The sequence below is a fragment of the Epinephelus fuscoguttatus genome, linkage group LG20 (assembly GCF_011397635.1).
Source record: "Epinephelus fuscoguttatus linkage group LG20, E.fuscoguttatus.final_Chr_v1".
Lineage (NCBI taxonomy): Eukaryota > Metazoa > Chordata > Actinopteri > Perciformes > Serranidae > Epinephelus > Epinephelus fuscoguttatus.
In genome coordinates, this window is record NC_064771.1 from 39,365,807 (window position 1) to 39,378,010 (window position 12,204).

At 41.9% G+C, this 12,204-nt stretch overlaps 2 protein-coding genes across 2 annotated transcripts; one reads left to right on the forward strand and one right to left on the reverse strand.

Annotated features, from left to right (window-relative positions):
• Positions 1-2,426: 2,426 nt before the first annotated feature.
• On the reverse strand, positions 2,427-5,304 carry mrm1 (mitochondrial rRNA methyltransferase 1 homolog (S. cerevisiae)). The gene has a single exon (XM_049563503.1). The coding sequence runs from the start codon at positions 5,064-5,066 to the stop codon at positions 3,885-3,887; it is 1,182 nt and encodes a 393-aa protein (XP_049419460.1). The 5' UTR covers positions 5,067-5,304; the 3' UTR covers positions 2,427-3,884.
• A 907-nt stretch (positions 5,305-6,211) lies between these two features.
• Positions 6,212-11,688, forward strand: chmp2a (charged multivesicular body protein 2A). The gene is made up of 6 exons (XM_049563505.1): positions 6,212-6,367; positions 8,368-8,535; positions 8,624-8,803; positions 8,894-9,024; positions 10,602-10,663; positions 10,783-11,688. Exons 2-6 carry the CDS (start codon positions 8,368-8,370, stop codon positions 10,902-10,904), a joined length of 663 nt encoding a protein of 220 aa, XP_049419462.1. The 5' UTR covers positions 6,212-6,367; the 3' UTR covers positions 10,905-11,688.
• Positions 11,689-12,204: the final 516 nt, after the last annotated feature.

Sequence of the window (12,204 nt, forward strand, 5' to 3'; positions counted from 1 at the left end):
CCCTCTGGTGCAGAACAAAAGAATAAAGAAATGGACATAAGGTGTAAACAACAACATTCAAAAGTAGGTAGAGAACAAGGTCCAGACATATGGTGCAATAATAGAAAACATACAAGTTGTGCAAATACAATCACAGATAGTAAAAGGAGTTCCCAGAGGATAGTTCTGTAGTAAGGTCCAAGTAAAGTGAGGTAAGAGAAGTCTTTATTGATCCCCTGAGGACAAAATGTAGGTGTTGCAGCAGCATAAAGACAGAATAAGTTCAGAGAAATACAGAAGTGAAAAATAATAATATACATCTGTAATAAGAACACAAGTAAAAAACATATGGAGAAAAGTTTGTGTACTTTTGATCTAAGGTGACTTTTCTCTAATTCCAATGAAGTAAAATCTGAATGGTCCAACAAACAGTTATATTTCAGACAACAGTGTCCTTCAATCTCTGTCAGAAGTTTGTGTTTGTCCTTTTCCTGTTTCAACATGACAGTATCTCCTGTGCACAGAGCCAGATCCATAAAGACTTTGTTTCCCAGTTTGGTGGGGAAGAACTTGACTGGCCTGCACTGACTGACTCCCGACCTCAACCCCGTCCAACACCTGGGGTCCGTTTCACAAAGCAGGTTCAACAAACTCTGAGTCTAATCCTGAACTCTGAGTTGATCTACTCTGAGATAGGAAACTCTGAGTTTCCGGTTCCAGAACAGCTGATGTGAATCAGTTTAATCAACTCGGAGTAGTTTCACCTGGAGTTAAGTGTGTGCACCACGACTATAAAAAGCCAGCATCAATGGAGCCCCGATTCGACGAGTCACCATGGCAACGGGGAAGAGGAGGGCTGCGTTTTTCACCCCACTAGAATTAGAAATCTTAATGCGCTCATACGGAGAGTTTGCACATGTTTTCAAAAAGAAGTGCAACACTGCTGCAGCTGCAAAAGAGAGGGAGACGGCGTGGGAGAACATTGCTGCTCGGGTCAATGCATAAGTTTAAATGTAGTCCTTTGCAACCACAATAATATTACAGGGGAAACTGCTTGAATGGTAGCCTATTAATTTATTTCATTTAGGTGCAATCCCGCGGGGGAGAAGCGCACTTGGCAGCAGTTTAGGATGAAATATAAAAACATTGTTCAAACAGGTAAGACCTCGGCATAATCTCATGGGGGTACCTCATTTTGATCATGTTTTACATTGTAAAGTAAATATTAAGTGGCTGTTTGACTGTGCAGTTGTTGTATCCCCAACATAATGCTGTTTTCACACACATAAATGTCTTCTCATCTATATCATGTTCTGTTAAATAATTAAGCCTATTTAAACTAACACAGACTTCTACTCAGCCAACAGAAAGAAGGCAGATGCCGTAAAACCAGCACACTTTTCTGACCGCCCTGCATACAGTTGCCTTACTCAAGTGCTCAGCATCTCCGACATTGTACAAAAAACTTCCATTTGCAAAGAAACGCAGCGCAACACACAATATCTGCTGGGATGTGAGAGCATGACTACGATTGATGATGTTGCAAATGTAAGGACGGATTAGGTTGTGTATGTAGATGATGGACTGTGACGTGAAACGGTACAGCTCAAAAAGATAATTGTGTGGAAATGCTAAAACATCTATGCGCGGTCTGATAACCATCTCCCGAATATTTAATTCTCTGCGCAGTAATGCTGCACCTTCATCCACGGGATCGTTATCAAAAGGACATGCCATGTTAGTGAAAAAAGTCTCCACCTACTGTGCCTGATGGACTTCTAATATACTGACTCTGATTTTCTTAATGATTTTTAAATGACAGACGGCAGAACTAGGCTACGCCAAAACTCGCCTGCTGACTGAATGAATGAGGAAATCAAATGGAGTGTGTGGCTCTGAAAGAGGGCGGAGACAGAGAGAAACTCCAGGTTCATTGAGAAAAACCTGGTCCCGACCAGGTTAGGTTCATAGAGTCTGTTACTATGGTAACTGACCGAGAGCTTAAGTTACCTCTCTCTCTGAAACAGGCTAGAGTTACCCCTCTTTCTCTGGTTTGAGTCACCTCCCTTTCTGAAACGGAAAACTCAGAGTTTCCCTCATTTCAGGGTTAACAGACTCTGAGTTTTCACTAAACCTGCTTTGTGAAACGGACCCCAGATGAACTGATAAACCACCTGTGATCCAGACATGATCATCGAACATCAGTGTTGGACCTCACTCATGCTTTTGTTTCAGAACGGGAGCAGAGACCTGCAGCCGGGTTTCAAAAATCCCCACAATGCCATGCAGTGTAACTGTGGTGGAGAAACACCAACCTGTTTCTTAATTAATTATTTTTCTGGCTAATAACTGCACCCGAATCAGTCTTAAATATCAATGACCATTGAACATGGCCTTGGTGCCCTCAGCAGTAGATGACCCTGACAGTTCATGTCGATAGTGTGAGTGTGTGTGTTACAGAAACAAATAGAAAACCTGACATATACGTGCAAGAGTCAATATGATCAAGTGTATTTTATTAAAAATAGAATTTGCAGCTGTTTAGACCTCATTAACTTTACTTTAATGGGCACACAGCCCAGAGTACATGGAATTTGTTTTTCATACAGAATGGAAAAAACACTCAGACACATGATAATTTTAACTATTCCAATTAGGCAACAGTGCAACATTTTAATGGATAAGAACAGTCTTATTCTAAACTCATCTTACTGTCAACAAATCCTGCTCGAGACTGAATGTCTTGTCTGTCTCACAATACCTCTAGATGTCCCTAAGTCACTGACGGAAAGTCAGATAGAGACAAGCTAGGCAGGATTTTGTCTAAAAGAAACAAATAAACTCTGCCCTCTGCCTATATTGTCTTACTTTCTGTGTTTGGGACGTTTACAGGTGTGTACGCCCACAGCACTCAGGTAAGGGCATGTACCCCACAGCACTCAGGTAAGGGCATGTACCCCCACAGCACTCAGGTAAGGGCATGTACCCCACAGCACTCAGGTAAGGGCAGGACTTTATAAAAAGGTAGCAGCACACATCCAAGAGACACAGCACTGAAACACAGATATAGAAAGGCCAAATGCCAAACAGGAGTGAATCTGTGGTTGGATTTTACTGTTACAAACATCAACCAACAACCCTGCATAGTATACCTTTAATACGTTGTGTCACAAATATATAGTTTCATTTAAACTGCGGAGCACTGTCATTTTTATCAAACATTACTCAAACAGGAGGAAACTGTGCATTTGTTGGGGACTATTTTCAGTAGCGGATTAATTCACATTTGGTGCTCTAGGGGGTATTAGTGGCAGTAGGAACATGTCTGCAGGATTGAGTCTAAATATTTTCAAGTGTGTACCTTCATGGTAATGAGTATATGCTGTGGCTCTCTGGTGTGTTTTAATAGTTTTAATAGACAACAATGGAGTTCTACAGCACAGAGGAAGAGGATATATCAGCCTCTGACACACACACAGTGCTTGTTAGTAGATACATTCATTATTTGAATTTACTATCAGGAGACAAATACAGAATACTGTCGTCCTTGTCCTTTAAAGGTTCAGTGTGTAAGATTTAGGGGATTTAGTGGCATCTAGCGGTGAGGAATGCGGCCTCGTGCCTACGACCGAATCACAGCTGTGACGATATCACAGTACAACATCACTCCCTCTCGTGTGATATTGCTTAATTATTGTTATTTTAAGGTTATTAAACACTAAAGAAAACATACTTATCATATTCCATATCTGCCAATATGTCCTCCTGCATCCTATACACTGGACCTTTTAAGCCGTATCTGAAGACTGCAGTAAAGTGTTCAGTTTCACATACATCAACATGTCTACTTGTCAGTTCCCTTCCTGCCTCTGTTGCAGAGTACAGACAGGTGTTTATGGAGGTCATCATGTGGTGGAGCTCCTGGACGACAGCAGGGAGTGCAGCAGAATGCCTGTAGCTACAGAGACGTTCAGAGACTCTATACCTGGGAACAACTCTCTGCCAGCTGGGATGGTGAGGAGAGTTTGGCACAGAGAGAGCAGCTGCTGGGACAGTCCCTCCCCCTCACCTCCCATCAGCAACACCGTGGGTTTAGTCATGTGAAAGTCTGCACACTGGGTGACAGGAATCTGGGACTCCTGTGCTTCAGCTCCCACCGTGCCAACCACCTGCCAGCCCTGAGCCACCTTCAACTCCAGCATGTCCTCAAGGTCTTCATACCCATACACCTCGAGCACCTCCATGACGCCTGAGCTGGCCTTGCTGACCACTGGAGACAACGGACAGCTGTGGCGAAGACTGCTGACAACTCTGTCCACACCGAGGAAGTAAGCCGAGCGCAGGATGGCGCCAAGATTCATCGGGTCCTGAATTCTCTCCAAGACGAGCCAGAGAGGGGCGTCTCCTCTGCTGGGTGCAGAGTCTCTGTCCTCTGTGAGGTAGCTCAGAGGACTTGCTTGCAGACATACTCCTTGATGCACTCGCCCAGAAGACATCTTGTCCAGATCCCTCTTACTGACCCGCTGGACTTGTACTCCTTGCCGATGAGCCTCCTCGCACACCTGTAACACAGACGCCCTGTGAGAGGCCTCGCCATCTTTTACAAACAGCCTCTGGGCCTTCCTTCTGCCCTGAGAGAGAGCCAAGAGACAGGGAGCGACGCCAAACAGCACCTCATAGCTCTCAGCTTTGGAGTCCAGTGTTGACCTCTGACCCTCCATCCTCTCCTTCTGCTCGGGGAAATCCTCCAGACTCAGTCTTCTGAGTTCAGATGACACTCTGCTGTCCCCCCCCCTCCTCTTACTTGGTTTCTGCAGCACTGGGGTCTCATTCTTCCGCACTTTACTCTGAACTGACCTTTTATGATCCCGCCTTCCATCTGGTACAACAGGTTTGTGTTGGACACCGGAAGTATTTATCACACTGTGTCGTCTCCTCACCACAGGGTTGATGCTGCTGTCCTGTGGGTGCAGGACAGAGGCTGAGACATGATAACAGCCCACTCGTAAAAATAATGCAGACTTGTGCAATCTTCTAGTCCCAACGAGGAGCAACTTGTGCTGATGTGCAACACTCAACACCCACATATTGAAGTGGCTGGATGTGTCCAGAGGCAGTAAGAGTTGGGACTGCCTCAGAGAAACGTGACTCAGCTAATGATGAAGAGATAATGATCCTTCAATCCAGAAATGATGAGTCCGCAGATTTTACTGAGAATCTGTCGGAAGGACTTTCCTTTGTTCAGCCATCAACACCATCTGTCTCCCTCCATAGCTGACACGTCTGTGGCCTTTGGTTCAGTCGCACATGTGCAATCCGGCAACGTAAATAACGCGAGATTACAACCGGAAGTAGCGTGCTTTTACCTATAAAATAAAAGCCTACAAGTGTTTGGCACAAACCTTTTCCATTTAGGGGAAAAGTTTTGAAATAAATCTGTAACTAACCTAGCAACATATCACATCATCAAAATGAATACAGAACAAATACAAGAAATAATAATAAATACTAATAACACACTCAAAGTTATAATAAAAAGTGTTTATAAGCCAAAAATTTAAGAAGAATTAAAAACTTATAATTTAATCAATAAAATATTATATAAGGTTGATCAAATTATAACATTTTCTATAATATAAAATAATACAATATAATACGTTTCTGGGCAGTGAAGCTAAAAAAGAAAAGAATATATTCGGATGTAACCCCTTTTTAATTACCAACATTTTGATTAGTAAGTGTAATTTAACATCATATTTTTTCTCAGTAACTGTAACTGGTTACAATAGAACCTGTTTTGTAACTTAAGTACATGTAACTAGTTAAATGTAACTAGTTACTCCCCAACACTGATTATGTCTCATATCACTTTCTCTATACGTTAATTTACATTAACTCTTGCACCGTATGCTATGATATCATATTATATGTTAGTCTGGTAAATACTGTTTACATATTAATCACACCACTGTTATATGAACGATTCATTTTGTCTCCAAATGCTCTTTAATAGTTTCTCATTCTACCCTAAACTTCTTATTAGTTTATGTCCGTCTTATTATTAAGTATCATACTAACTTACTTACTTATTAATAATCTGTATTTCTTTCTGTCCTCGTTCTGCAGCAACAACCCGCTGGGGATCAATAAAAGTGTCCTATCGAGCCTCATCTTTTATTTTGAAAGCTTCCGTTTCCTCCCCGGCCGCGTGAACACCCACTCTCAACTTGACGCTCGAAACTACGTGGCTACGTCATTTCCCGGAAGTGAAACTATCGCAACACGGAAGTGTAGGAAAGAAAACAAATAATCGTTCAAATTTGTCTCGACTCGGAGTCGGAGAAGACGCTTTAAACATCTTTACGGATCACCGCCATCAAACGACCAGGTGAGAGAAACACTGCGGGGATCTGCTCCCTCACAGCCGGGTTCAATCTGACATGGCGGCGCTACATCAGAAGATGTTGGACAGGTCTGAGACAGAAGCAGCTAAAACAGGGCTGAACCGAGATTGTGACAGGCCTCCAGTCACATTAAGAACCGCTGAGTAATATTATCCAGGAAACATGAGGTCATGGCAGCGCTAACATGGCTGACACACTGTTAGAAACAAGTACATTAACTACGTTACTTCATGCTCCACTAACGTTACAGCTCAGAGGGACACACTGTAACGTTACTTCTTTACTACAGTACTTCATGCTCCACTAACGTTACAGCTCAGAGGGACACACTGTAACGTTACTTCTTTACTACAGTACTTTATACTCCACTAACGTTACAGCTCAGAGGGACACACTGTAACGTTACTTCTTTACTACAGTACTTTATACTCCACTGACGTTACAGCTCAGAGGGACACACTGTAACGTTACTTCTTTACTACAGTACTTTATACTCCACTGACGTTACAGCTCAGAGGGACACACTGTAACGTTACTTCTTTACTACGTTTATCTGATAACTTCAGTCACTTTACTAATGAAGAGTCTCTCACACACACAAATAGTGATTAGTTTTCTGTCAGTCAATTAATTGTTTCAGTTTTACACATTAAATCTCAGCTAAACTACTTTTTCCTCACGATCAGTCAGACCTGTTGTCAACTATCAACATCAGTGACCAGCTGATTTGATAATAGATTAATCAGTTTAAAGAATAAAAGTCGATATTCTCTGATTTCCACTTCTTAAATGTGTTTCTTTGCTCCTCTGTGGCGGTTACGTGAAAATCCGTTGACATAACAAGACGTGATGACGTCATTTTGGACTTTGGGAAACTGATTATTTTCTATCATCTGACATTTTAGAGAAACAGCAAGAACAAATATATTTCGTATAATCATCAGATTGATCGACAGATAATCATTGATTATTGATCTGTTATCCAAACAGACCAAAACCAAATTCACCTGTCATGTTAATAATCCTTCATTTCAATGAGCTGTAAAGTCGTCACTTATTTCCTACAGGCTTTATCTCAATTATTAAAGTCTTACACGTAAGGTTGCAGCAATACACCGGTTTGAAGCTTCACTGTGATACTAAACTCATCGATTAATATACTGTGTACATTTGCTAATCTACCAGCTGGACAGAGAATCTTGACTTTATTTCAGTTAGTTTCAAAACACAAATTTCCATTTTCTGGGTCGCCAGAGCTTCACGTGGGGGTTGCCAGGCCCGTTCTTGATTTTACAGAGATTAAGAAACCTTTTTTTTTTTTTTTTAAATATACTGCAGGCCTACGATCATTTATGTGAAGAAAACAGAGTGGCATTGTTAAACTTTAGATTATTACTGAAGATATAAACTTGTAATTCTCACAGGGTAAACATATGGTGAAGAATTTAGCACAAGCTGAAGTCACAGAGTCTTCACTCTGTTTAACAGGCTCGACCTGCGTTAGGAAAGTATGCAGTTTAACCGACCAAAGGGCTAACAGAACATGCAGCAATTATCAGGAGAAGAAAATACTGAATCTGTCAAAGAGAGGCCTATAAAGTGTGTGTGATTGTTAAAAAACAAACATAAAAACATATTACAGACAGAAAATTGTATAAAAAGTTCCTACAAATATGATGCAATGTTCACAGAAAATAATCTGCTAAAATTCGTCCAAATTGCTTGTTTAATATAAAGTTACTGCCTTCACTGTTTGGGTTGATTACACAGCTGTTACTGCCATGCATTAAATATAATATGAAATAAGATATGTCCCATAGTCGGGACCGTCAGTTTATAATGATAGAAAAGGGGTCCCTCAGGAAAGAGGTTAGGAACCACTGGATTAATTGATGAATCACGTCAGTAATAATGTATTTTAGTTTTCAACAGAACCTGTTCAGCTTGCCTTTATTGACATTCTACTTTTGGTATTTTCTAACAGATGGACAAACTGTTTGGGAGAAGGAAGACTCCGGAGGAGATGCTGAGGCAGAATCAGAGGGCACTCAACCGAGCCATGAGAGACCTGGACCGAGAGCGACAGAAACTGGAGCAACAGGAGAAGAAGATCATCGCTGACATAAAGAAACTGGCCAAACAAGGACAAATGGTGAGACGAAGAAAAATAACTTGTGTTTCATGAGGAGAGAATAATATGTAACTCTAACCGTGATGTGTGCTGTTATTAATCTGTGCAGGACGCTGTCAAGATCATGGCGAAAGACTTAGTTCGCACGCGGCGCTACGTCAAGAAGTTCATCATGATGAGAGCCAACATTCAGGCCGTCAGTCTAAAGATACAGACGCTCAAGTCCAACAACAGCATGGCACTGGCGATGAAAGGCGTCACCAAAGCCATGGCCACCATGAACAAACAGGTCCGTCCAAGAAATCACAGACACACTGTTTGATGGAAATAAACAAAGAACCCTCCTGATGCTGACTCATATTTATTTTTTCCTCCACAGCTGAAACTGCCTCAGATTCAGAAGATCATGATGGAATTTGAAAAACAGAGTGAAATCATGGAAATGAAGGAGGAGATGATGAACGACGCTATTGACGACGCCATGGGTGATGAGGATGATGAGGAGGAGAGGTGAGCGACTCAGACGCATCCAAACACTTATTTTTGTACAAACCTGTCACTGCACATTTAGGTACCATCTTTATTTAACAGTGAGCATTCATTAAAGTCACTACTCACCAAAGGAGTGAAAGAAAACATCAATTCTTTTTAAACAAGGTATTGATAATAAAGATGCACAGAGCGTCAACAAACAAACATTGAACCAACAAGGACAAAGAGACAACGCCATCCACCCACCCACCAACCCAGGAGCAAACACAGGAAGCCAGACCAGCCAAAGGAAATCCAAGAGACAAGAACGAAAAACAAATAAATGATGACAGATTAATTAACCTGTGTGACATAATTAGGAGAGTACAGCATGTTTCATTACAATTTTTCAGCTTCCATATTTGTTAAAGAAGTTAAAAATGGTTGCCAGGTGACAAAGAGGCGTGCAGACGATCCTTTACAACGTCCTTAATCCAATGTCCATGTTTCTAAAGCTCAATAATTAACACAATAAATTCCAAAAACCAAGTGTAAAAACACTGCATTGTGGTTTTATGGGGGTTTATGTGTTGTACTATCTTTTCACACATGCGCATTACGTTCCAGTCACTAGGCACGCCGACTGTCACAACAACAATGCAGAGCTCTGTTTGTGCTGCTCACCCTGTTGATTTGAAGTGAAGTGTAGATCTGTTACTGTAGCAACTCCACCTCGTCGTCCATCCAGACAAAGTTATCTGTGCATGCTTTCACCATTGTGTCTTCTTTGTTTTGGTTTGTAATCACCGGGTTGTAGGAGGAAGGCACTTCAGCGCAGGCGCACGGCATCATGCACTGCTACCCACTGGCCTGGTGTGCGTACTACAGCGTTTCCAGTAGATTTTGCGACTCTGTGTGAACGGGGATCATTTCAGTAACGTCGTCATATAAATGCAGAAGTTTTTTAAAACGCAAAGGACAGACTTTACGTTTTAAGAGAAACCGTTGTCGTCTAAACAGGGCCTGAGCAACTCAGGGGCTCCAGAGAAAAAAAGTTTCAACATTTCGTTTGCCTGACGGAGGTCTCATCACCGAAACTGTGCAGCAGCATTAAAATAGATAGGTTTGATATATATAGTGTGCAGAGTCTTATTCTTCTCATCCCTCGCCCACACACCTGTTTAAAATTGTGCAAAGTATTCCTTCGTTTTGAACATTTCGTCAACTAAAATGTGCGTCATACGTCGACCGCCTTTTCCTCTGAACTTTGACAAACTTTTATAGTAACTTATCTTGAGCTTCCCCAGCGAGGCCAGCAGTGGATTTCAATTCAGAGAAAATAGAAGTCTTAAAGGAAATTAGAGGGTTTAATGGTGCTTTGACAGATTTGTTTGCTCTCACCGCAGACACTAGACAGTTAAAGTACCAAATAATCATCAGCAGCCCTCTGCAGCAGTCACCTTGTGCTAATGTCGACTGGGTTACCATAAGATTTGCATATGTTTTGTGGCTCTAAGCAGATTTTTACAATTATTTTTGGTCTATTTTTGGCTCTATTGATAGTTAAGGTTGCTGAGCTTTGAACTAACTCAGTGTATGTTCTGCATTCACTACAGTGACGCCATCGTGTCCCAAGTTCTGGACGAGCTGGGTCTCAATCTGTCTGATCAGCTGTCAGGTGAGAAAATCCAACACGTTGAGCACAACTATTTGAATCCTTCCCGTGTTCCCTTTGTCTTCTTTCTGGTATTTCACATTTGTGACATCATTGGACGACCATTGCGTTGCTCATTTCAGATCTCCCAAGCACTGGAGGAAGCTTGTCGGTGGCCGGAGGAAAGAAAGCCGAGCCCCAAGCCGCTCTGGCCGACGCTGACGCTGATCTGGAGGAGCGGCTGAATAACCTCAGGAGAACTTAAACCTACAGCAAAGTGTCAGACACTGTGTTAATACAGATACTCCAATCTCTGTGTTTAGAGTCTTCTGAAGGTATAACTGGCAGAACACCTGCCAACTCAGCTGTGTCATGAAGGTGTGTGGCTTTCAGTTTGAGCTGTTTTCATTTTATGCGTGTATTATGTATTTTATCAAAAGACAAAAAGTAAAAGTCTACAAGGGTCATTATCCTTCATAGGTCTCTCATGTAAGAAAATGCCACGTGACACATTGTCTGAAAGTGAAAATGTATTTCGCAGTCTGTGTGAATACCAACTCCTCGACGCACCTCGTTTCCCACTTTAAATTAACACTACAATGGAACCAAATGAAAGACGGTAACATGGCAGATATTCTATGTCAGCACTTTTTGTACATGAGGCTGGTTTAGCGTTCTTTATCTTCATCATCATCATCATATAAAATGTGCTGTTGTAGCTCTCTGCTGACTTTTGATTATGTTTATCTGTGGGTGGTGACGATCGTTGGGGTCCAGATGACATCTCAACATCATATCTGTCTGAATTTACTAATGGCACAGTTTATTTTACACAAATACATAAAGGATAGAGAGAGAGAGGTGTGTGCAGCTGACTCTTCTCCAGTGGAAAGGCTCTCCAGCCTGGTGACTGTGGTGGAGTGGTGTTTTTGAGATTGGCAGGATTTTCACCAAACTTTGGTAAGAGTCAGCGGCATTTTGGTTTTTTCTTGGGAAACTTTCCTGTTTTTGTTTTTCTTTGTTGAATAAACATTTTTTTCCAGATTAAACTAACTGGTTGTCTGAATTTCAGTTTCTTAGAGAAAGTATTTCTCAGCCTGAGAGAACAGATCTGTGTTAAAGACTTATGAGTGGCAGTAATCATGCTGTCTAAGAAAGGTAGTAAAGAGCAGAGGGAAGGCAGAGACCAGCAGAGACGGCTAGTGAGGTTAAGAGCTTCATTGGGATCATATCAGGTGGGTCCCCTCCTTCACTGGTGTTTCAATGATAGGCACCTCCAGAGGGCTCATCGGCAACACCTGGCGTCCCAGGTGCGCCCCCTCTTCTTCTACTCCCTTGAACCTTGCTTTTGTGATATTTCGGAGCCCAAGTGGCATCTTTCCTCTTAATCCACAGCCACCAGCTCGCCTGTTCGGCTGCGCCAGAGAGGGAGATACACAAAATGACCTCAAGGAGAAAAATATGACCATGAGGAGAAAGATGTAACTATGAGGAGACACTAAATGACATCAAAGAGACACTAAATGGTCACAAATAAACACAAAACCGCATTGGAGACACAAAAT

Coding starts and splice junctions, on each gene's coding strand:
- mrm1 (XM_049563503.1), bottom strand. CDS start 5,066: ATGTGGGTGTTGAGTGTTGCACATCAGCACAAGTTGCTCCTCGTTGGG.
- chmp2a (XM_049563505.1), top strand. CDS start 8,368: ATGGACAAACTGTTTGGGAGAAGGAAGACTCCGGAGGAGATGCTGAGG. Junction 8,536..8,623: donor TGGCCAAACAAGGACAAATG/GTGAGACGAAGA, acceptor TAATCTGTGCAG/GACGCTGTCAAGATCATGGC. Junction 9,025..10,601: donor GAGGATGATGAGGAGGAGAG/GTGAGCGACTCA, acceptor CATTCACTACAG/TGACGCCATCGTGTCCCAAG.